Genomic DNA, 27,092 nt, shown 5'->3' on the forward strand with positions numbered 1-27,092 from the left:
CTCTCTATTTACCACCCTTCCATCCACCACCCTCTCCCATGTGTACTTATACTTGACTTTCATCTTCAAGGAGGGAGTCGCAAGGTGTGCAAAGATAGTGTGTGGAACAAGGAGGACGGGAGGAAATAGAAGTAAAGGTAAGTGGTGGGATAAGGAAGCAAAGAAGGTTGTAGAAGAGAAGAAGCGAGCTTTCACAGATTGGTTACAAAATAGGACGAGGGAATCATATCAGAGGTACAAAGAAAAGAGAAGAGAAGTAAAGCATAAGATAAAGAAGGCAAAGAGGAGAGCAGATGTGAAATGGGGTAAGAGTATGACAGAACATTTTGAAAGTAATAAAAAGATGTTTTGGAAAGAAATTAAGAGAGGAAGAGGAGGCGAATCAAGTAGAGAAGAAAAGGTACAATGTGCAGATGGAGAGATGATAATGGAAGAGAAGGCATTAAGAGGAAGATGGGCAGAGTATTTTAAGGCCCAAATACACTGTCAATTATGATCGTACAATCTAAGTGGTTGTGCTGGAATATCCTTAGTGAGTGGGTGTGGCTGACTGTTTACGCAGATGACTGAGTAGTGTTTGTCCAATCACAGTAGTTACACCATTATGACTGATAGTCAGTAGCGATGATTGCGCCAACAGCTCAGTCTTTTCTTTGGTACCATGGCGAATGTACGGGACTCAAGATTTTTGGAGGGAGTTTATTCAACTTTATAGAGATTTTCCTGTTTTGTGGAAAATTAACAGGCTTTTGAAAAGTGAATGCTATGTCAAATTGATAGAAAAATTGCGAGAAATAGAATCTAGTGCCACACGATCCACGGTAACCAAGAAATAAATTCTTTACGTTCGAAGTATCGAAGAGAACTGAAGAAGGTACTAAACAGTATGAAGTCAAGTGCTGGAGTAGGTGATATCTATATGCCTTCATTGTGGTATTTGGTGATATTAATGAATTTGGCATTTAGTAGTCTATTATCAATAAATATTTTGGTGTTATCTGCACTTTATTTAACCTACCTTTATATACTCCTTTAATACACTGCAGATAGCACTACAAGTTTCCATGATGATACGACCAAGGCTTTGTGGAGAGATACTCATAGCTGTAGTGAACATTAGTTCCTGAAATGTTTGTCCAGTAGCCAAGAATCGGAAAGTACTCGAAAGCCTTTCACATGCTGAAATGGAATCCCTAATCCATTTTTTCTATGAGGGGCGTAGTCTTCTCCAGCAAATCCATAAATGAATCTCTGTCCATGCGTAGATAATTTTCGTAATCATCAGGGGCAGAGAGGAGCAACTCCTGTCAAAGATTTTCGTGTGGGAATTTACTTCTTTTTTTGAACCACTCTTTCATCCAAATCTTTCTTCCCTTACTTTTACTTCCCTCCTCAACGTCTAAAGCCAGAATAATGGCTATGCACGCTGCCTCTTTGCTCATCTTCACGCCACAAGCTTTAGGGGTCAAACTAATGATTGCACAATCTTGTTAGTAGTGTAGGGCTCAAACACTGCGCAATCTCGAAGATTGTACGATCATGATTGACAGTGTATTTGGGCCTTTAGGGAGCTGCTAAATGTGAAGGAGGATAGGGAGGGAAAGGTAGTTGCAGTGGGAAGTGCTAAGAAAATTATCGTGATGAATGAGGAAAATGGAGGAGAGATAAGGAAAGATAAAATGAAGGCAGTTGTTGAGATGATGAAAGCAGGTAAGGCACCTGGTCTGGATGGATGTCATGCAGAATGTCTGAAAAAAGGAGTTACAGAGATGGTGCACAGGGTGGTGAGGTTATTTAATGTTTGTTTCAGAGAGGGTAGAGTGCCCAAGGACTGGGGGAGTGCATGTATAGTTCCACTTTACAAGAGAAAGGGGACAAGTGTGAGTGCAGTGTTTCAGAGGAATTAGCTTGTTTAGTGTAGTTGGGAAGGCTTATGGGAGGGTCTTGATTGAGAGGATTAGAAGAGGAACAGAGGGAGTAATTGGTGAGGAACAGTGTGGATTTAGGACAGGTGGAGGTTGCGTAGGTCAGATTTTTGTGGTAAGACTGATATGTGAGAAAGCTACAGGAAAAGGTAAAGATGTTTTGTGGCTTTTATGGATTTGGAAAAGGCATATGGCAGGGTAGACAGGAAGGCAATGTGGGAGGCATTGCAGATATACGGGATAGGAGGAAAGCTTTTAGGAGCTGTCAAGAGTTTTTACGAGAGTAGTAGAGCGTGTGTTAGGATTAGAAATGGAGAGAGTGAATGGTTTGAGGTAAAGATGGGACTTCGTCAGGGATGTGTTATGTCACCCTGGTTGTTCAATCAATTTATACATGGATAGGGTGGTCCGAGAGGTGAATGCAAGGGTGGTGGGTCAGGGATTGGAGGTTGTTAAAGAAAATGGAGAAAAGTGGGAGATAAGCCAGTTGTTGTTTGCTGACGACACTGCGCTTGAAGCAGGATCAGAGGTATTGAAGAAGTTAGTGACAGAGTTTGAGAAAGTGTGTGAAAGAAGGAAGTTGAAGATAAATGTGGGTAAAAGTAAGGTGATGAGATGTACAAGGGGTGAAAGTGGCAGCAGACTGGAAGTGAGTATTAAGGGAGAGAGACTGGAGGAAGTGGATAGTTTTAGATACTTGGGTGCGAACGTGGCAAGAAAGGGAGGAGTGGAGGTGGAGGTAGAATGTAGATTGAGAGAAGCGAGTAAATGCCTTGGTAGATTAAAAAGTGTAATGAGAAATAGACATTTGGGAATGAATGTTAATAGGAGACTGTATGAAGGAGTGATTGTGCCAACAGCACTCTACGGGGCAGAAACATGGAACTTAATAGAGGAGGAGAGAAGGAGTTTGAATGTGTTTGAGATGAGGTGTCTGAGAAGTATGATGGGGGTTACTAGGCTAGATAGAGTGAGAAATTAGGAGGTAAGGAGGAGAACGGGGGTGGAAAGGGAGTTGGGAGATAGGGTGGATGAAAGTGTATTGGGATGGTTTGGACACATGGAAAGAATGAGTGAAGAAAGACTGGTAAAAGAGGTGTGGAAGGCAGGTGTGGAAAGGAGTGAACATGAATGGTCGACCTAGGATGAGATGGATGGATGGGGCCTTGGGGAAGAGGGGAATGTCTGTTGAGGAAGGACGGGAGAGGACAGAAGACAGGGGTGAATGGAGAATTGTTGTATATGGATAATGTGATCCATGAGGTGGAATGGGCGGGGGATGGGGGGTGAGGGATTATGTGTGAGAAAAATTTGACGCAGTCCGAAGGGATTATAATTAGAGAAAACAACTATAAAATTATTTGTGAGAATCAACACCGTGTATAATATTATTTACCTAGTTGCTCATTCGCCCCATTTCTATGCTCCATTTATCATGTTTTGCTTTAAATTAATTCATGTTGTTGGTCTGCATTATATTTTTATTCAGGTTATATCACGGAGGGTTGTACTCCCTAGCAATCTTGCCAGCAGTCTCTTTGTTCATTTACCGTTCCTTTCTCCGTCCTAAATATTCTCACATTACTTTTCTTCACACCTTCATTGTGGCAAGTTCCTTGTAGTGTAGCTCATTTCCTGTATCTTACCATTAGGTAATCGCTGACTTGTTTTCTTTCTTCTGCCACAGCACAGGCCCAATTCTTGGAAATTTAAAATACAAACGTGTCTGCATGTACTCAACATATAACAGAATAACCAAGGCTCATGTTACGTCGAAAACCGGTGTGTGCTCACTAGTGTTACGGTTCTGAAACGGTGGGAAAACGAAAGTTCTTTATTATTACTGGGCCCTCTACTTAGCAAAACCAGCCAGGGATAAACTAGGATCAAGACTTCTGTCTTTCCTAAGTTCGTCCTTGTCAACTTATTCTGAAACAATAACAACCTTGTACAGAGGTAGAAACCTTTTGGTATCCGTATGTGCATAATTGACAGGTGACGCTCGTAGACGGTTTACATGTGACATATCACAGTTGCTAGATTATTTATTGTTTCACACCTTAGTTCAGTGTTTGAAGCTAATTTTGATATTTTCCACAATGGTGAAATTATTTGATAACGGAATACAATTGTTTAATCAATTGATAGTTTTATGGCATTCCGGTGTAATAAACGTAAGTTTTAGTATTCGCTAGATATATTACACGAAATTTATATGAAATAGTTTTTTATAAGAATTTAATAACTACTGTAAGATTTTACGTTTTTCATAAATAGGCATACTTTTTTCTGGTTGTCTATGTGAACCACTTGAAAAAAAAGTACGTTTGGTGTGTTCACACCCAAAACAATGTTTTTTGCATATTATACAACTTATTGTGGTTGAATATGATATTAATATAAGATATAATCGTCTAGGGTCAACTAATGTTCTCTGTTGATTAATTCGAGGTGTCTTGATCTGAATCTAGCGGAAAAAGTTTTGAAATAGTTGACAACGGAGTTCAGTATTGATGTTGGGTGGGTCGGTGAATCATGAGAAAACGTCACTGGTGGCTACAGAGAGCAGCCAGATATTATTCAATTTTTTCTCTAGATACGGAACCAAACATCATTCACAGTGATTTCCACATACAATCGCGCGGCCATGTCGGACCGGAAGGCAGAGTTGGAGAGGAAAAAGGCAAAATTAATAGCCTTACGAGAGGAAAAAGAAAGACGAAAAAAAGAAAGAGAATTAAAGGAGGTAGGTTTCAGTATGCAAGATCTTATTTTTGTCTCCAGACAGTTGTTACGAGTTAAATTGATTTTTTTGTGTGTTTATATTTATGTGATAATTTTTTAGATTTGGTAATTCTCATTTTGACATTGTCCAAACTGTGTGCTATATATTTAAATGCACTCAGTCTCGCACTTTGACTTGTCATACTGCTCATCGTGTAATCACCCTGTTGTTTAACTCTAGTCGTAAAATTTATTAAGAGGACTGGAGGTTGTGCAGAGTAATGCAGCTAGACGTATTTAAAGAAAATTTATGAAATATTAACATATGAGTTAATATTCCACCACTGGTTGTCAATTAAGGCGAGATTTGTTACTTTGTATACAAGGAACAAGGTATTCATGAATCAATCACATTATAACATAAAATATCTGATTATCCTAAGTATTTGAAAGAGGGGTACTGTTCAAGTAATATGCACATACAAATTTCACTTTTTTTTTTGTTTGAAAGGTTATTTTTTCTGTGTAAGGAGCTATTGTACAAGTTGCACTGCTTGGATTTTTCTGGAATTTTACTAAATCAAAAGTAAAAGAGATTGAAATATAGTAATTTGAAATTTCAACCAGCATTGAAAGTTTATATGAATGAGCAAAACCCTATATATTTGAACCAAAGTTCAATAAACTATAAAAAATGGGTAAAATTTTAAAAGTTTAAACCTTTGCAATATATTATATAGCAATAGAAAAATAATTATTTTGTAAATTATAATACATCAATGTAACATACATTATTCTTGGCAGAAATCAATAATAGAAATGGTTGTTAAAAACTATAAAGAAACAAACGTAGCCGCTTTGATTGCTTGAGATGCCATCTTTATTTTGGTAGAGGCGGATGTTCAAGAAATTAAAATTTGCTAAATTTGTCTATAACACAACCTAACCTACCTACCTAACCTAACCTGCCTACCCAACCTAACCTGCATTTTGTAATGCAGTACCTGTAATTCTAGAGGTCATCAGGCCGTAGTCGTCTTCTCCAACCTCCGAATCTATTCAAACAAAGATGGCATCTAAAGGAGTCTACGCAACTTCATTAATTTCTGCATACCTTTTAGCAGCATTTTTTTATATTGATTTCTGCCAGGAAAAATATCTATTTCACTGATGTATTATAATATACAAATTTAATGTTTAATTTTCTAATGCTATACTGCATAGGTGCGGACTTCTAAAAAAAAAGTACTGAAAATGGATTAATCTGCCAAGAGAGGTTATGTTATGAAGGTTAAGACTGATTTATTAACAAGGTGAATAAATGGGCGGGGGGCTCCACTTCATGAGGCAGCTGGGCTCAATTGACTTTCTTTAGACCATTGATGTAGAGAGGGTAAGACTATCCCCATATGTTATGAATACTGTTTCAAGGCCTTGCACCCCAGTTTAATTTACATCAAACAAAGAAGGAGGAAAGATCTTGAAGTTGGGTTTGGAAACGGACTGAAGGAAAACCAACTGCTATCTTGCCAGCTCCTTGTGGTGCCTTGGGGTTCAACTCCCATCCAACAGTTGATACCAAGAATGAGTCAGCAATAGAAATAGAAACAATCAGTTCCAAAAAATCTCACCATTTACATCATGACTCTATCTCCTGATGTAAATCAGACTGTGTTTTACCCAATTGAGCAATGAAGATGGACATCTTTTAACCACTTCCATACGGTGACGTCTACATAGGCGTCATGAGGAGCAAGTGGGTACGCGATGATGCCGACGTCGGCGTCTTTATTATATTTATTGTAGTCATACCTACGTAACCTCCATCTCTCTAAACTGGCTTCATCATATTTTCTATGGTTATCAAAATTCACGGGTGAAAGAGAACGAACGATTGAGCACTGACTTTATTTTTTATAATGCAATTATTATGATGCAACATCGCACGTCAGGCAGCTAATGCTGCCAGACGTGCGATGTGCCCCGGAGTGAAGAGGTTAAAGACAGAACTGGAGAATATATTCTTAAAAAAAAGGAGGATCAGTGAATCACTTGCCCCTGGTCTCTTGCAGACGACCTGCAGCTGTCAGAGAAGCACAAATCAAGTGAACAATGCACCAAGTGTGCCATTGGTGAACCTATACAGGGTGCATATGGTAATTGTTTAATTTTTTAGGGTCACACAAAAGAAAAAGTCAATTTAGTTGAAAATACATTTATTGCAAAAAAGATAACAGATTCTGTATCAGCACACTCCTTGTCCTGTTACTCGATGAATCCACCCTTGGCATCAATGACATCCTCAAAATGCCCTTGAAACCTGGCACAGGCCTTCGTCGTGGCCTCTTTGGAGAGATTGGCAAAGACGACCTTGATCTGACTGATCAGATCATCCTTACTCTTGCATGGGGTGTTTTTAGTATCTCAACTGCACCCCGTACAAAATAGTCCATATGGTTGAGGTCAGGTGGGTTAGGGGGCCACACATCAGGGGCAACAAAGTCAAAGAAATTGTTCGAGAGCCATTTCTGAGATTTTCTAGAGGTGTGACATGGTGTCGAGTCCTGTTGCCACACATAGGGTCTACCAGCAGTTACTTCCTCAATCCACAACTTCACATGGGTCTATAGGATGTTGATGGACACTTCGGTGCTCACCTGGAACCCCCTGGGGAAAGAAGAATGGGCATGAGTTGGCCCTTGTTGCAGACTACCCCAAACACCATGACATTTGCAGGAAACTTGGTTTTCACGACTATTGGCACATCCTTGGGACAGACAGCCAACCACCAGTTCTGAGAGTTGTGGGTCTGGTCCTGGCAGAAGTCTTTTTCATCTGAAAAGAACCAAGGCATGTCATTGTCCAGAGGGTGCTTCACTTTGTTGAGCATCTTATTGCTCCTCTTGAACATAAGAATAAAGGAGACTGCAAGAGACCATAAGGCCTACACTAGGCAGCTCCGTATCCATCACCACCTGTCATCCCCATCCATAAAGTTGTCTAATCGTTTTTTAAAACAACTGATAGTTTCAGCGCTTACTACATGGTTACTAAGTTTATTCCATTCATCGACCATCCTATTAGTAAACCAATTCTTGCCTATTTCCTTCTTAAATCTAAATTTGTCCAGTTTATACCCATTACTGCGAGTCCTGCCCTGTTGTTTTATTATGATGACCTTGTTTGCTTCACCCTTGTTATAGCCTTTGATCCACTTGAACACTTCTATTAGATCACCCCGCACTCTACGTCTTTCCAGAGAGTGGTTCTTTTGCGTCTTTGTGAAGAGGAGTTGATCCTTATGCATCTTGTATGACTTGGATCTGATATCTTCATGCAAACACTTCCTTATGGTGCCCTCAGACACTTGCAGCTCTCTGGCAATGGACCTCATGGACTGGCTGGGGTCTTCATCAACCATGGCTTGCAATTGAGTGACAAATTTGGCATCCCTGATGGTGTCTGATCATTGAGAATAATGTTTCCTCTTGGCAACACCTTCATAATCGTAGTTAGAAGAAATCAACTCCCTCCTGATGGTTCTAATGAACTGTTCAGTCACTTTTAGCAGTTCTGAGGTCTTGGTGCTGCTGTGCCTGGCGGAGATTAACATAAGTACCACATGCCTTTTCCATAGATGAGGAAATGTAAAGCTATCCATGGACACAAGGTGTTGCTGGGACAAAGTCTTGTCATATACTGATTGGTTGATTTTGTTTGAGTAGTGTTGTTACCCGCATCTTTCCACACTGTGTCCCGGAAACAACAAAACAATTACCATACACACCCTGTATGTGATCAGTCAGATCTGAAACCTAAATCTTGAAAATATGGGAAGAGAAAGAAAGATTTTTTTTTCCAAATCCATAATCAAACCATATCCTTATCTCCCCATATAACCAAAATAATAGTAAATACACTATCTTTTGCATTTAGCCATGCAAACTGTGGACCCAAATTCATACCCAAAAAGACAGGCCCTGAATTGCAACTACTATGAGACTTCACACCAGGCTCTTTTCCAAGACCACTAACAGGAGTGAAATGTTACATTTCTCTCTCCAACAGTGAAGTAACTGCTCCAGGTTTAGATATACACTATATGATACAACACCTTCACCCAACTGCTACATCCTCCCAACTGCATGGAGAGAAGACATCATTATCTCATTCCCCAAAACTGGAAAAAGACCAAACCTTTCCAAATAGGTACCACCCAGTTTCCTTTACAAACTGCCTCTACAGACTCTTGAAAAATTCTTATTGAGACTTCCATAGAAATTGGAAGGCCATTCTCTTGTATCACTTTGTCAAACAGGTTTTTGAACTGGTTTCAACACTGGTGGGCTGAAAAGTTCATAGGCTCCAAATAACTACTACCCAGTTTCCTTTACAAATTGCCTCTACAGACTTAGAAAAATTCTTATTGAGACTTCCATGGAAATAGGAAGGCCATTCTCGTGTATCACATTGTCAAACTGGTTTTTAACTGGTTTCAACACTGTAGACATCATACAAGGGTGGGCTGAAAAGTACTGTAGACATCATACAAGGGTGGACTGAAAAGTTCATAGGTTCACAATGATGCAGTGGTTGAATATGACCATATATGGCTTGTTTTTCAACATAATCACCTGTGGTCCACACACTTCTTCCAGTGGTGTTGCAGCACTTGGATCCTGGTGGTATAGAAGCTTTTGTCCTGGTCACCAAAATAAGTCCTCAACAGCAGATATAACATCATCAGTCTGGTACTGCTTCCCAGCCAAATGTTATTTCGTGTTCCGGAACAGAAAATAGATGGTGCCAAATCAGGAGAATATGGGGGTGATCAACCAGTTCAGCCAGTCGTGCACAGCAGCCATTGCAACCACCGACTTGTGTGCAGGAGCATTGTCTTGGTGAAACATAACCCACTTCGTTAGTTTTCCAAGCCATTTTACTTGATTGCTTTTCGCAGCTGCATCAGCAGGTTGGCGTAGTATTTTCCGTTGATAATTTGCCCTTTCTGAAGGTAATCAATGAACACAATGCCCTTTGCATCTCAAAAAATGGAGGCCATCACCTTCTCTGTTGATGACACCACCTTGGCCTTCTTTGGAGTGGGAGAAGATGGGTGGGTGTTTCCACTGCATTGACTGCTGTTTGGTCTCTGGCTCGAAGTGGTGGACCCAATTCTCATCTTGAGTGAGGAAATGTTTAAGAAAACTGACTGGATCTGCTTCAAAAAGTGCCAAGTTTGCCTGCGACATGACCAGCCTGTTGTGCTATAATCAGATGTCAAAAGGCATGGCACTCACCGAGTGGACACCTTTGACAAGTCAAGTTCCTTGTGCAGGATGTTCTCTACTCATTCACAGGAGTTGCCTATAGTATTAGCTATCTGGTTAACAGTTAAACATCTGTCATCCATCATCATGTGGTAACCACGGTTAAGGTTTTCTTGGGTGGTTGCTGTGGCAGGACGTCCCGACCCTGGGTCATCTTCAAGGCTCTCCTTACCCCTCTTGAATTCAGCTGCCCACTTTTGCACAGTTGATTAAGCTGGAGCATCACCCCCTAATGTAGCAGCTATGTCAGTGTGAATGTCCTGGGGATAACCCCTTTTTCTGCAGATATTTGATAACCCCACAGTGCCACTTTTTATCTATATTCACAAAGTGTCTGGTTCTTCTTTTCAATCCTGAATTACTGCATCAGCATCAGTTAATCTGAAAAGAAACAATGCCAGTAGTATAAAAAATGTTAAATTTAATGTATGAAACATTTCATTGCTATGACATAACTCCTTCCGAGTCAGCCTATGAACTTTTCAGCCCACCAGGTAGTGTATACAGAAGAAACAATCTACACTACATTTACCAATAAACAACATGTCTGTGCAGTATTTTTTATTTGGAAAAGGAAAAAGTATATGACAAGGCGTGAAAATGTTGGATCACACAAGCTCAACCTCCTGGGATTTTGGGGAGCCTTGCCCATTTTCATATCCCAATTCCTAGCCCATAGATCATTCAAAGTATGCATAAAAATAACCCTATCCTCATCACATATCCAGCAAGAGGGAAGTGTCCTCAGTATTGTTCTTTTCACTTCAGAAATCATTGACTTTGCTTAAAGAAAAAATAGAATAAAAATTATAATGTCAATGACTAAACCTTGTTCTGTTATGCAAATCCACCCAGCTCATACTAACTCCAAAACTGAGTAAGCAAAACCATGGGTTCTATTTTCCTCAGATTCATTGATTATGCACTTCAATAGATTACACAACAATGAATGATGACAATGCAAAGATACTTCATCAATGTAACTGGGAAACACCACCTTCCCCATAGTAAAACACCCAATTTATGGGCCTGATTCTTGACAATAGACTCAACTAGACGCCATCCCATAAACATATAAAAGCATACTTCCTTGGAGCTTGTGATTTTCCAAAATTATTCCACAAAATGGGGACAGACAGATGATCACTCTAGAACCAATACCAGGCCCTCAAACGGAACAAATTCCACTTTAGATGCTAAGACTTCACTGCTACACATACAGCTCTTTGAATATTGGGCCCTATAAGTTCCCTCGTTGCAGAATTGTCTACAAGGGTAGAAGTGCTGGCAAATCAGTCCAAACACTTCCTCAGCCTACACCTTTATACACATATCTTTCACAGCACTACATTGAAAAGTTTGTTTGCAGACATTAGACACCACTTCTCATTTTACATTCACTATTTCTTGACATTATTTAAAGATTTACTGCATCAAGAATGCTTCTATCAACCCAGTCACACCTTAAAACCTGTACAACCCATCAATAATTTGACAGATACCCGCATAATGCCCATCCATATGGCAAGAGAATGGCAGACCTTATGTCTACACTGGAAATAGTTAAGTCCTGCCCATATCTACCCTCCCTCTCCCACCAGTTTACTTATTAGATAGCTGTTAGTATACACATCAACAGCTCCTGTTCTAATCACGAGTAGGTAATGCAGCAGTTTCCCCAACTAAAACAAGAGCTGATGGCCACACCACATATTCCCCTTGCTGACTCACAACATGGTTTTAGGCCACTACACTCCACAAACACTCTTCTGATAAACCTCACACAAAGAATTTTAGATGGCATCAATTTAGATAGGCCCCACCACAGAACACTTCTCATAACATTAGACATTAGTAAAGCTTTTGATGCTATCCCCCACCACAACCTAACAAATAAAATATATAACACAGACATGCACAATAACACCAAAAGATGGCTGGCCAATTATCTGGCAGGTAGGAATGCTTACGTGTCATATAATGGCCAATCATCGCACATCAGAAACATTAAGAATGGAGTACCACAGGGCTCAGTTCTGTCCCCCACACTATTTAATCTATACATGCATGACTTACCCACACCAGACAACTCAGAAATACAAATCTCTTCCTATGCAGACGACATAACAATCACATGCACACATCGTAACACAGACAAAGCTGCAGAAATAATCCAGCCATACCTTGATACACTCAACACATGGTTCATCACAAACAGACTCAAAATAGCTCCAACCAAATCTACAGCAACACTTCTCACCAACTGGACAATAGAACACAAATACATACCTCATCTCTACATCAACAACACTCTAATACCACACACAAACACACCGAAAATTCTTGGTGTAACATAGGATACATCCATGTCTTTCAAACAACACATCACAAACATAAAAAACAAATGCACACCTAGACTTAACGCACTTAAGTCAATCACTGGAATGACATTTGGACAAAACAAAGAAACTAATATAACAATATACAAACAATGCATACGCTCAGTGTTGAATTATGCAAGTCCTGCATGGGCTCCTAATCTCAGTGAGACACACCACAACACCCTTCAAATCATACAAAACAAAGCCCTAAAAACAATTACAGGCTGCACAAATACAACACCAACAGACCATTTACACCATGAAACAAAAGTCCTCAAAGTCAAGGACCACCTCGACATGAGAGGCACACAAACACTTGCCGCAGCCACCACAAACACATCACACCCGCTACACTACATAGCAGAACACCCACACACACCAAGAAACATTAAAACAACACCCAAAGACCTTTATTACGCACAAATACTCTCTTCTCTTCCTCCACAACCACCAAATACCAGCCTCCGGAAACATATTCATAATCATATCACTCACCGCTCCATTAACACACTGAAAGACAACACACTGCTGCATGCCAGACCCCCTGATATCCACCCTTCTGAATCCTCTCTCCCACGAAAGGACAGAGTCCACTTGGCCAGACTGCGGTGCGGCCACCACCCAGCACTTCTAAGCTACCAGAAGAGGCTGGATGACCGCATTGTGAACAGCTGCCCAGGTTGTAACACTTCACCCCATACCATACAACACATAATGGAAGACTGCATTATACACAATCATGCATGCAAACAACACAACATACACACTATAAAGGATTTGTGGGGAAACCCAGTTTCGGCTGTAGCATTCCTTGGGGAGACGGGACTGCTCGGACAGACAGTCTAGGGAATGACAACAACAACTAAAATAAGATCTGGACCCCCCTCCCCCATTGCCTCTATCTTCACTACTGAAATCTTCATCCGCTTTGCTACACTATGCACCCACAATCTCATTCCCCCTCCTGCATCTTACATAAACATGTCAGATTCATGAATTGTCATGTAAGTAATTCCTGCCCACAAGTACTGATACACAATTGTCCACAAAATCCATTTGTGGATCCAAATCTCCTTCAAATCTGTGTAATTTTGCAGCAGCAAATGGGCTGACAAAAGGGCTCAAAAGGTGGCACACACCCCTTGTGAGACCACTCCATTGCCAGTAAAAGTCCTTCAGTCTGTAATGCAGAGCCACTAGGAACAACACCCAACAAAACACCTAAAGATAATGAAGCTGCACATACATTCATGACAGTCCTCGCATAAGAATAGGGCATTTCCACCTCACACATGGCCACCTCATAACAATAAATGACCCTCCCACCTGCCACAGAGAAGCTTCCTTCACAAAGCCACACATACTACAATAAAGTCTGATTTATGGGCTGTGCAGTAGCCCAGTGGGTATCATGTCAAACTCACAAGCAGGTGGTCATGAATTTAATTCCTGGTATCCATTGTGTGTTTCTTTAGTTGGTTCCTGGCAGCCCTGGCCAGGTGGGGAAGCAGCCCAAACATTGTCCTAAAAAACCCAGCGGCTTGCTCCAAATGACAGGGTTAGCCCTATAGGGGTTTCTCACTTCCAACTTCATGGGAAGGGGATGGTGAGGTTTATATGCAAGTCTCTGAAACAATGACCTCTTGTCATCAACCTCCTCAGACAACAGTGACTCTTCACTAACTCCTGAACTACGAAACATTGATATTTCTATCACCCTTCCACATTCCCCAAAAAGAGAGGACTGCTAACCAAACTATAAACACTTGACTGAGCAAACCATTACATCAAATATAAGAACATTTGACAGTGGTGCAAGGATATCTTCAAGGAAAGAAGCTCTGGTAAACCAAGGTATGGTTGCACTTCTCTAGTATCCTATTAGAGGTGTGAAATTAATTTTTAACATATGGCTATGTTTGATGAAAAGGGCCATATAGATATGGCTATATGAAAACAGGAGACCATTGAAAGAGATGAAATCTTGTAAGGCACTCAATTTGGGTGGTTGTTACATGGAGTGTCAAACAAAGGGAGTAGTTATAGTGAATTGGCTAATGGGATTGTTCTGTGTGTGCCTAAAAGTTAGGGAAGTGCACTGGTGGGCTGGATGAGTGCATGTATAGTTTCACTATATAAGGGAAAAGGAGAAACAATGAACATAGTACAGTGAGTCCTCCTTATCAGGTAAATTCACAGTTACAGTATTTGGTAATTACTACCCTCGATCTGGTAGCACTTCTAAGCTACCAGAAGAGGCTGGATGACCGCATTGTGAACAGCTGCCCAGGTTGTAACACTTCACCCCATACCATATAACACATAATGGAAGACTGCATTATACACAATCATGCACGCAAACAACACAACATACACACTATAAAGGATTTGTGGGGAAACCCAGTTTCGGCTGTAGCATTCCTTGGGGAGACGGGACTGCTCGGACAGACAGTCTAGGGAATGACAACAACAACTAAAATAAGATCTGGACCCCCCTCCCCCATTGCCTCTATCTTCACTACTGAAATCTTCATCCGCTTTGCTACACTATGCACCCACAATCTCATTCCCCCTCCTGCATCTTACATAAACATGTCAGATTCATGAATTGTCATGTAAGTAATTCCTGCCCACAAGTACTGATACACAATTGTCCACAAAATCCATTTGTGGATCCAAATCTCCTTCAAATCTGTGTAATTTTGCAGCAGCAAATGGGCTGACAAAAGGGCTCAAAAGGTGGCACACACCCCATGTGAGACCACTCCATTGCCAGTAAAAGTCCTTCAGTCTGTAATGCAGAGCCACTAGGAACAACACCCAACAAAACACCTAAAGATAATGAAGCTGCACATACATTCATGACAGTCCTCGCATAAACATTAATATTTTGAAATGGCACTAATGTGCCTAAGAACAGGGCATTTCCACCTCACACATGGCCACCTCATAACAAAAAATGACCCTCCCACCTGCCACAGAGAAGCTTCCTTCACAAAGCCACACATACTACAATAAAGTCTGATTTATGGGCTGTGCAGTAGCCCAGTGGGTATCATGTCAAACTCACAAGCAGGTGGTCATGAATTTAATTCCTGGTATCCATTGTGTGTTTCTTTAGTTGGTTCCTGGCAGCCCTGGCCAGGTGGGGAAGCAGCCCAAACATTGTCCTAAAAAACCCAGCGGCTTGCTCCAAATGACAGGGTTAGCCCTATAGGGGTTTCTCACTTCCAACTTCATGGGAAGGGGATGGTGAGGTTTATATGCAAGTCTCTGAAACAATGACCTCTTGTCATCAACCTCCTCAGACAACAGTGACTCTTCACTAACTCCTGAACTACGAAACATTGATATTTCTATCACCCTTCCACATTCCCCAAAAAGAGAGGACTGCTAACCAAACTATAAACACTTGACTGAGCAAACCATTACATCAAATATAAGAACATTTGACAGTGGTGCAAGGATATCTTCAAGGAAAGAAGCTCTGGTAAACCAAGGTGTGGTTGCACTTCTCTAGTATCCTATTAGAGGTGTGAAATTAATTTTTAACATATGGCTATGTTTGATGAAAAGGGCCATATAGATATGGCTATATGAAAACAGGAGACCATTGAAAGAGATGAAATCTTGTAAGGCACTCAAGTTGGGTGGTTGTTACATGGAGTGTCCAACAAAGGGAGTAGTTATAGTGAATTGGCTAATGGGATTGTTCTGTGTGTGCCTAAAAGTTAGGGAAGTGCACTGGTGGGCTGGATGAGTGCATGTATAGTTTCACTATATAAGGGAAAAGGAGAAACAATGAACATAGTACAGTGAGTCCTCCTTATCAGGTAAATTCACAGTTACAGTATTTGGTAATTACTACCCTCGATTCTATTTACGGTAAGAAAAATTCACAGATATGGTATCTGCTCATGTTTTGGAGGTAAAATAAGATATTTTGAAGAGGAAAGAGCAGGGAGAAGGTACTTCTGCTATAAGTCGAAACTTGGGTTTGGTATACAGTAATTTCAATTTGCGGTAAGGTTTTCAGGAACGCATATGTACCGTATAATGAGGACACACTGTAGATTCAAGGGAATCTATTTACAAGTACAGTTTGTTAGAATCATGCTCAACTATGCTTCCACAGCATGGTTCCCAACAATTGTGAATTGCTCGGCCAGACAGTCAAGTGAATGACAACAACCAGGAAAACATAGACACCTTACAAACTATACTTAATAAAATATTGAAAGTAATAACAGGATGCACAAAACCACCCTTGTAACATTTGTACACAGACCAAAATCCTCCCCATATATTGTAACACAACATGTCATATACAAGGGTTCACAGCCTTGGTTGTCTATTTTATCACATAAAAAACATATAATACCTATGTTAAAGCCAATCATATTAGAAAATACAGCATCCTACAGACCACTCATTACTCTCCACTATATCCAAGCAGATAGAAAAACTAATTTCAGAAAGAAACATTACTGAACTGCCCACCTCCCAAAATCATCATGGATTCAAAGAGGGCTACTCCACCACACTTCTCGTAAACATCACTCAACAAGTACTGTAGGAATTTAATGTGAAAGCACCTCCAGAAAAAAGTCATGGTGGCAATAGACATAAACAAGGCAAGACAGGTCTGTAGAGTTTCATTGGATCCCAAGTCATTTGGGTTCCAGGGAACGATGTTGTGGTCAGGTTCAGCAGGATCACACAGATTAAAGGTGTCACCATCAAGCAGGCCAGATTGATGGCCAGAATCAACCATAGCAGCCTTATTTATAGTTTGGAGAAAAAAAAATGCTACCAAATTTGTGGGACTAAAAGTCTGTTCAGTGGTGTCCCATATGGAGCAAAACTCTTGCCTGTATTATTCAACCTCTTCAATTGATCTAACACTAGATCTTGAGCATACCACCAAAACAGTCATTCATGCCGATGACTTGGTGGCATAATTGGAAGTGTGCTGGTCTAGCATTTGCTTAGCTGTGGGTTTGCATCCCAAACTTCTCTCCAATTCTCTGTAGTGACTGTTGCCTGCCCTAACAGTCCAAGTGCATACAGCAAAGGTGACGTCTTTGGCTGCAGCTATGCACCTCTCAGCGAGGGCTCCTCTCATCTGATGATACAACTAAATATAGCAACTTCAAAATAACTGCTAAGAACACCCAATCTTTCTAAGACAAACTAGAAAAGGATGGGGTGTACTAGAAAAGGCTCGGGGGGAAAAAAAAGTAATGGAGGCCTCCCTTGAGACATTATCAGTAACCTTGCCCCAGACAACTGTGAATCAAAGAAACTTCCAGTAGTAAAATTGAATAGCCAAACCTTCCCAAGGAAAAGATCCCTAAACTTCTGGGTCTCACTTTTGATACTTGACCTCCAGCCCACACATCAAAGATCTGACAGTAAAAATTGGCAAGAAAATAAACATCTTAAAATCTATAGCGAGTATGGGTTCAGATTTACTTATAAAAAGTTCTTGAGGACCGCACTCAGCTATTCCTCCAAAGCAAGATTCTCAACAAAAAAGAAAAATAGTAATAGACACCTTACAAACCATACAAAATAAAGACTTGAGAATAACAGATGCACTAAAACCACTCTGATTGGACATTGCACGCAAAAGCTAGTCTTCTTATAGAATACCCCATGAAGATGAAAGGTACAAAGTTCCATGGAAGAGCTCTCAATCCTAATCAGCCTTTCCATTACATCACACAATCACAACCAATTAAATACAGCTAAAATACTGTGCTCTTTACATATTACTCAAGCACCAGCCTCACACATGTCAATACAGAAATGCTTTCACATGTGATCAAAAAATGATCAAATACCAAATCCCCTAATTCATCAAACCCCTTCAGACATTAGCCCTACAAAAAATTCCTGCCAAGAGAAGCAATAATCACACAAACATGATTATACTTGGGTCACCATCCAGTACTAAAAATGATACCTACACAGAACAGGCCAGGCCACAAAATAAAACTTGCCCAGATGCAACCATTACAATGAAGACAGAATACCTCCTCAGGCATTGCCCCACCCTGACCATACCCAGACAACAACACAATATTCCTTCCATGAGTGACTTGCTGATTACCTGGGAGCAATGACAAAGGATATCAGGGACAGTGGATTGAGTGTTTGATTGCTGGGTCAGAAAACAATTTTTTTTCCACAGTGGGAAGGAATGAAGGGCATGAAAGGAACGAGTTCCTTTCCCATGTCTGCCCTTCTCCTTTTGAAGGCACCTTAGATTTAAATGTAAGGTGCTGTTATTAAACAGCTTTATAGGATTTCAAGGAATGAGAAGGCAATACTTTATTTTTAGTTAGGGTACTGCATCATGATGTTGTTGAAATTATTTTTACTTAGGGTGCTGCATCATGTTCTTGTTGAAATTTGGAGTTTTCTTATTGGGCACTTAATTCCTAAAGATATTTGGTCAAAGCCTCTGGATTAGCACACTTAAATGTCAGAGAAAACATGTCTTGTTGTCTATGTTGTTTAAATATGGGGTAGTGTAGGATGATGTATTCCACATTTTCTATATAGTGTGAGGCTACATGTCCATTTGATGTCCAGTCAAAACTTCAATTTGTATGGTTTTATTACTGGATGGGGAATGATGACAGGCACCTGCTTGGGGTGGTCTTGTAAGATAGACAGCAGAGCTGCCTATTTTCAAAACCCATCAACCCCCCTTAAATATGGGTGCATGCCTTGGCTGGGCACCCATCTTATTAGGGGGAAGAAGCCCTTTGGTATATTGATAACCCCCCTCACCGTCATCACAAAGTGCAACCCTGTGGTGCTGGCACTTGGTCTCTGGACTGGGCCCAGTATCCAACAACTTCAGTTGTATTTCAAACACCTTTTCACACATAGAGAACTGACCTGTGATTGCTCCTCTCCTCCTATTACTTTCATTGGGTGACATAGAAAAGTCCCACGCAAATTAATTTGAGACTTGGAATGTATCTGTGAGATTTTCTTGTGATATTTGTGATTCTAGAGAGGTGGATAGTACCATAGAGTGGAGAATAGATCCTTGTAGAAGGTTCTAGAAATGTATGGGGTGAGATCAAAGCTGCAGAGGGTGATGAAGAATGTGTGAATATAGGCAGAGAGATGAAGTGGTTCAGTTAATTTTTACTTAGCAAGTGACTTCCTTGCCGTCTAAATGAGCAAACAGAAAAATTGTGTTTATAAATATAGAAAGTTATTAATTTTTTATTTTTTGTGGATATACTTTGCGGTGCACATCGTGTATTTGTAAGTCTTCAGTCCATGTGTCAGCAGTACATAGCTCTGTAGAAATTGTAATCCATAGCTTATGGGGAAGGTGAGTGGCTTCAGTACTGTAGTATAACTATGTTCCATATGTGTGTGTGCCTGTGTGTCTGTTTTCAGAAGGTGGCAATTCAACATGATCTTAGATCATGTGCAGAACTCGTGATTGACAGCTATTACCCTACCAGATAAGAAGTCAGAGCTCTCATAGACTGTTCCATGGGAAATACATTTGACCTTACACACACAAACCCTATCCCTTGCTCAAGGAAAAGAGTAACAGTATGCAGTATTAGTGAAGCTTTCAGAGATCCAAGAGGGGTGTACAATTCTTGATTTCTACTACATTAGCTGATGGGTGTGGTCTTTTGTTTGCCTTTGCATTGCTTTAGGTTGAGACACAAGGTAGACTGAGTAGTCTTGATTTAGATGAAATGTGGCATCCACCAGTTTATTTTTTGCATTTCAGTAAAACTTTGAAGATCTTGACTTCAAAATGTGGATTTTCGTAAGGTTCAGATGAAGTCTTAGCTATCTTTAAACTACAAAAGTTGTCTTTTTTTTCCCCTTAACATTGTAATATACATTTGTCCATTTTCTTTAACCATCTCAGGTCCCTTCCCCATTACCCTTGCCTTTACCTCCTTCACCACCCTATCCATGTACAGTGTACACATTGAACAGCCACAGTGACATGACATCCCTGATGCAGTCCCACTTTTACCTCAAATCACTCACTCTCCATTTCCCATTCTAACACAGGCTCTACTATTCTCATTGTGGTGAAGGGGAGTGGAATGGGTGGGAGTAGGTATGTGCCTTTAATTTGGCTACCTCCCATGTAAGGGGGAAAAGCTCTTGGTAAATAGATTTAGTATACAGGAAAGGAGCAGAACTGGTAGTTTTCCATCTCCTACCCTAATTTATCATGTCAAGCATGTATTGTTCCAGCTTGAGCTATATATTCTAAGCTACTCCAAGTATTTATGCATTTATATGGAAAACTGTATTTCTTTACATCCTTTAGACATGTAGTCTTTCTTAATTTGTTCTCATGACCTCTTTAAGCCCTCCTGTCTGTTGTGGTGGCTGCAGCTCTATGTTAACTGGTTTGTGTTGTTGAGAAGTATATAAGGTGGATTCATGCATGGCATGTGTTGCATTTGATGGATATGTTTGAGAAGTTTTGTATATATATACCAAGAACCCTTTTTTCCCTCATAAGAGGTAGCCAAATCAAAGGCACGTACCTACTCCCACCTATTCCACTCCTATTCACCACCCTTTCCCCCCTCTCATCTTAGCTCTTCATGGATGACAGGTAATCCCTCTATCCCACACACTGCCTTGGGTCAGAAGCAATGTAACAAGACACGGTACATCCGTAGCAATGCTGTTTCACTTAATCGGTGACCCCCCCCCCCTCTTTCTGATTCTTCATGCAGAAAAAGGGAAGACAGGGAGAAAGCCCTTCAGACTGCATCAAAATATTGTTCACTTGTAAGCACCCCCTGCCCCCCATCCCCTGCCTCCTTCCTTGTGTAACAGTATCATCTATACACAGTCACTCTACTCCTCACTAACTCCTGCCTTCTCCCTTCATTCCTCAACAGACATCCCCTTCTTTCTCAAAGCCCCCTTCACCCCCATCCATCTAATCCTTGGTCATCCCCTCAAGTTACATATATGTACTTGTGTGTGTGTATATATACACATATATCTGATAATTTTTATGACAGTCGCATGCAGGATTCGAACCCACTGCTATTGGCCACCTGTAAGATCACCTTCACAGAGCCTTAGCCCTCTTGACATAATTATTATTGGATTGATGTTGCTGTTACTAGCAAATTTCTCACACACACACACACACAAACACAAACACAAACACAAACAAACACAAACACACACACACAAACACAAACACCTCTCATGGCACTGTGGTTAGAGCTCTGGCCTGCCACTACGGAGGTCCGGGTTCGACCCTCGCCCGGGGCTGAAATAATATCAGTATCGCAGCGCTGAGGGGTGTTACTCCAACTCTTGTGGGCGGGGAGTTGGGGGTGTGTGTGTGTGCAAGGTCATAGCATTACCCATAGATCGGACCTACGAGCTCTGAGCTCTCTTCCAGGAGGGAAATAGCTGTCGATCACGAGTCCAACACGTGATCCAAAGACCAAGTGAATACACACACACTAATCACCCTGATAAGACCAAGATTGGAATATACAGCAACGATATGGTCACCAAGTACAAAAAAATGTGTAAAAAAACTTGAAAGAATACAAAGAGCAATTACAAAATTGGCACCAACACTCTCAAAACTATCATATGAAGAGAGGCTAGAAAAACTTGAACTACAGACACTAGAGCAAAGAAGAGAGAGAGGAGATTTGATAGCTATTTACAGAACCATGAAAGGCATAGAAAGTACTGACAGAGAGAATCTGATAAAATGGGATGACAGAAATACTAAAGGCCACGAAAAGAAAATAAAAAAAGACAGCTATAGAAGAGATTTGAAAAAGAACAGCTTTCCTCACAGAGTAATAGACAGTTGGAACAAGTTAGATGAGAAAGTGGTGTGTGCAAAAACAATACATGAATTTAAAAATAGTTTAGATAAAATGAGATATGAAGACGGGACCCCACGAGCATAGCTCCCCTTCCCGTAAAATACAACTAGGTAAATACATATACACACATAGTAGATAGCTTTAGATGGATGGGTGCAATTTGTGGCAGGAAATGGAGGAGTGGAGTTGAAAGTAGAGTGTAGATTGAGAGAGGCAAGTGAATACCTTGGGGGATTATGAAGTGTAATGAGAAATAGACATTTGGGAATGAAGGAGTGATTGTGTTGACAGCACTGTATAGGCCAGAAACATGGAGCATAAGAAAGGAAGATTTTAAATGTGTTTGAGATGAAATGCCTGAGAAGTATGGTAGGGTTACTTGGCTGGATAGAGTGAGAAATAAGGAGGAAAGTGGAGGTGGAAAGGAAGTTGGGAGATAGAGTTGATGAAAGAGTATTGGGATGGTTTAGACACATGGAAAGAATGAATGAAGAAAGATTAGTAAAAGAGGTGTGGAAGGAGTGAATATAAGTGGGCGACCAAGGATGAGATGTATGGATGAGGTAAAAGGGGCATTGGAAAAGTGGGGAATGTCTGTTGAGGAAAGAAGACAGAAGATTAAGGTGAGTGGAGAATGGTTGTGTAGGGAAGATGCTGTGATGCATGGAAGGGAGTGGGTGGGGGATGAGGGAATATGTGTGAATGATATTTTGACGCAGACCAAAGGGATTTCTCCCCATCCTCTCTTTTTTTTCTGAAAGAGGGGACAAAGAAGGGGGTCACCATTCAGTGAAACAGCCTTGCTGTGGACATTCTGTGTCTTACTACATTGCTTCTGACCCGGGATAGTGGGCGGGATGCTGGGATGGCCCGTCATCCAGGAGGAGCCAAGAAGAAGGGAGGGAGGGGTGGTGAATGGGAGTGGAATATGTAGGGATGAAATGGATGGGAGTGGATTTATGCCTTTGACTTTAGCTATCTCCCTTGTAAAGGGGGAAAGCTGTTGGTATGTGCATATATATATATATATATATATATATATATATATATATATATATATATATATATATATATATATATATATATATATATATATATATATATATATATATATTGATTGATTGATTGATTGATTGATTGATTGGAGGAAAGTGAAATAGTTTCTGGGTCCAGTCCAGAGACCAAGTACAACACACATGCCAGTATTCTGTAAATGTATGCATATTCAGCTGTGTAATATACTTGGAGAGACTGAGTGTATATGCTTATATCATGATATTTTTATCTTAATTGGAGATACGAGTGGTAAAATTGACAGTAAGAAGTTGAAGGTGTCAAGGGATGAGACAAGTGGTGTGGATGCTTGTCATGCTCCAGGAAGCCATTTGATTGCTATAGCTTTGGCCTCATCTCCAGACTTTGGTTGTATTTATATATTTATTTGTTTATTTGTTTGTTTTACTTTTGTTCCAGTTTTAGTTCCAAATAGATTATTTTGTTTACACCATGATTGCTTAATTTGATTTTTGTAGACTGCATTTTATGAGTTACATAATTCTCCAGTTTAAGTATGGTGGATTCCTAAGGCCACCATACATAAGTGTAATTTTGTAATCATATTTCTTATGGTGTATCAAATTACATTTAATAATTAGTTGCTATTTATAGAGATTTCACCAACCGCATGTGTCTCCTGGACATGACTCACTGCCTTCATGGTATCCATCACATACTTTAGTGTATTGTATATTTTCTTTAACCGAATTGGCATATCTAATAACTTGAATGCATGAAGATGTTCAATGATGTTAGTTTTCTGTTGAGATGTGAGAGGGAAAGTGGTAAGAAAGAGAGAGAGAGAGAGGGAATGGGATTGGTAATTTCCCTATTAGACACCTGCCTCAGAAGTGACATCATCAGTTTAAAAGAAGTTTCCAGTTTGCCATTATTTCATGGATTTCTTATTTCATTTTAGTGAGATATTATAGAGTAGCATGGTTAAAATAAAATTGAATTGTTGATTTTATGAAGGAAAGAATAACATTTTGTGTTTTGTAATGTCATGTGGTTGATGGCAATTTTTATTTTATTTTTATTTTGGAGTAGTTGACAACTCTGGGAGGGAACCAAGGAGAGCTGTGTACCTGTGTTGGGGGTGGTGGTGGTGGTAGTGGTAGTGGTGATGTGTGTGTGTGTATCAGAATCTGTGTTGGTATCCAGTCAGTTGCATATGTGGTGTCATACATGCAAGATACAGTTACTGTAGCAGATTGTTACAGTCAGAATTGAAACTTAATTGACAGATTGGTGTCCATATGTGAGCTTTATTCTTTGCAAGTGCTTGGAGCTTGCTATCATGCAAGAGAATGAAAAGTGTGTAGCTTCAGTATTGATAGTATGCATACTATCATCCATATTCCCAGCAATGTACTACAGTATTGGTGTTACCTTTCAAAGTGTTAGACAAGAGTGCTGTGTGGTTGCTGTTAACTGAAGAATTGGGACAGGAAATGTCTCTATTAATTGTTCCTGAGTACTTAGCACATGCAAGGTCTTTGTATCCTTGGTCTCTGGCTGTCAAATCCCAGATAAAAAAAGGACAAATGTTTGTCTCTCATTTTGGAGGTTGTGTTAATATAAAATACTTCAGATATGGAATGGTGGAATATGGATGAAAGGGATTATTGTGTAAAAGAACAGTTTCTTGAGTATCATTGACATGCACTTTAGTTTAACAAAGAGGAAGTAATAAATTTAGGTTACTGGTTATAGACATGGCAAAAGGTTAGTAATTTTTTATAAGTGTACCCAAGTTATAAAGGGACAATTTAGTTGTATGATAGATTCAAATGTATCACTTGTATAGCTGATATAATTTTTTTCTAGTGATATGTTGTAATGAAGCTCATGCATCTGGAAATCTTATGTTGGATGAGAAAGCTTGATGTGTACCATCTCTCAGGGGAGCAGCACTTAGGCTGGTATTTACAGAGGATTGTAGAGTGCTGTTACATACTGAGTGTGCTTGACTCAACCAAGGTCAGACCACACCTGCACATTATTGCTAACCAGCAGCTTACAAGAGGGGGGAACAGCTTTCAGGGCTTCACTGGTGCCTTCCAGCTGTAGGGTCATGAGAAAGTAGCAAGAATGAATATTTCTTAAGTTTGCAGGGATATAGGAACTTGACATGATTTTCATCTTGATGCAGGTACTGAGGTACTGCTTTATTAGAGTATGCTGCCATCACTAACACCCAACACTAAACACCAGATTATCACCAACACAATCACTATCACCACCACCAACAGGGAGATGGGATTGCTCTGCTAGAAATTCTACAGTATGACAACAACAACTACCACCAACACTGTCACCACACCAAACATTATCACAACCACTAACACCAAACACTCACCAACATCAAATATTATCATCAAATACTGTCCCTAACATAAAAAAACAAACACATCACCAAATACAGTACTATCACCACCACAAGCACCAAAAAGTCATCACAATCATCAACAAAATAGCCACCTCAAATATTAAGCACCAAAAAGTCATCACAATCAACAAAATAGCCACCTCAAATATTAAGCACCACTGCCACCACCACCATCAACAAAAAAATACTACCACCACCTCTGCCAAAGATGATCATCACCACCTCTATATACACTTTCTTCCACCACCACCACCTTTGTTGAAGATTAATGCCAACGTTGCCAAATGTTACCATAACCACCACCAAAAGGCACCATCATCACCACCAAAGATTGCTGCAACTATTACCAAACACCATGCAAGACCACCAAATACCTCAATCACTACTTTTGCTTCTTAACATTCCCACCCTTATCCACCACCTCCACTGCCATCACCACAACCATTAATCCATTAATTTTCCAAATTCATGTCATTTTACTAATTTCTCGTCTCTAAAATTTGCACTCTCACAGTGATTCATCATGGTCTTGGATCACATGTTCAACTCTCAGTGTATCATATATTAATCACCCAACAGTCAGTTTTAATCAAATTTGTCTGGTATGTATCCACAACATAAAGTAGCCGTTACTATTAGTTCATTGAAAGTGTTTGCTGCCTAGCAACCAAAATTTTACTAGTCAGATTTTAGAGGCTGCATTATTGTGCTTGGGATTGAAGTGATACAATTTTTAATTTTTAGGGATAATTTATGCTTGATTATTCAGTACTAGAAAGGTGTTTGCATTGTGTACTTGTAAGTTATCAGTTATTTATTATTATTGTTTTTTAATCATTCACTTTGTTGCCTCTGGTCTCATGTATGGACCTGCAGCATTTGGCATTTTGATACTGTATGTATTGTGTAAATGTTAGTGTAAGATATGTTTCATATCTTTTGTGTGGGGTTCACTTATTAGGCGATTGGAGCCAGGGAAATTGTGTTTGTATTGCTGCAGCACTGGGTAGTTATGTATTCATAGGAATGCTAGGATAACTTGTGCCTTGGAAATATTTACATATTTATGTAATTACAATTACAGTTGAACCACTTTATAATGAACTCTGAAATAGTAGAGATTTGAATATAATGGCTTTGTCAGACAGGTGGACAAATCTTTCATTATAATACTTTATTGTAAAACGAAACTTGTCTGGTCATTTAATATTAAAATATATGTAGATGTCTTTCAGTTATAACAAATCTATCTGTTGTACAGTCGATTCTTCATTGTTATGGGTAATTGGTGCTATAAGATGGCCACAGTTGTGGAATCCATGATAAAGGTGTATAATATTCACATGTCCAGACTTTGAATTTTGTTTGATATTTTCTCCCTATTTTCCCTATTTTCATAC

The 27,092-nt window shown here is 40.0% G+C and overlaps 1 protein-coding gene across 40 annotated transcripts in view; it reads left to right on the forward strand.

Moving 5' to 3' along the window:
- The first annotated feature begins 4,429 nt into the window (after positions 1 to 4,429).
- The window catches only part of sw (cytoplasmic dynein 1 intermediate chain short wing), an 80,620-nt gene continuing 57,957 nt past the window's right edge, over positions 4,430 to 27,092 (forward strand). For 15 of the 40 annotated variants that reach the window (XM_076175496.1, XM_076175502.1, XM_076175495.1 and 12 more), the window contains exon 1: positions 24,452 to 24,561. Coding sequence is in view for 2 of the 40 variants with exons in the window: in XM_076175500.1 (XP_076031615.1) it covers positions 4,573 to 4,671 (99 nt within the window). In the remaining 38 variants the exon portion in view is untranslated. Of the gene's footprint in view, positions 4,672 to 24,450; positions 24,562 to 27,092 lie in introns of those variants that run through there. The other 25 variants (XM_076175489.1, XM_076175508.1, XM_076175516.1 and 22 more) reach the window with 8 other exon arrangements.

Source organism: Oratosquilla oratoria, chromosome 37 (assembly GCF_046742065.1).
Source record: "Oratosquilla oratoria isolate Oo_2021 chromosome 37, ASM4674206v1, whole genome shotgun sequence".
NCBI lineage: Eukaryota > Metazoa > Arthropoda > Malacostraca > Stomatopoda > Squillidae > Oratosquilla > Oratosquilla oratoria.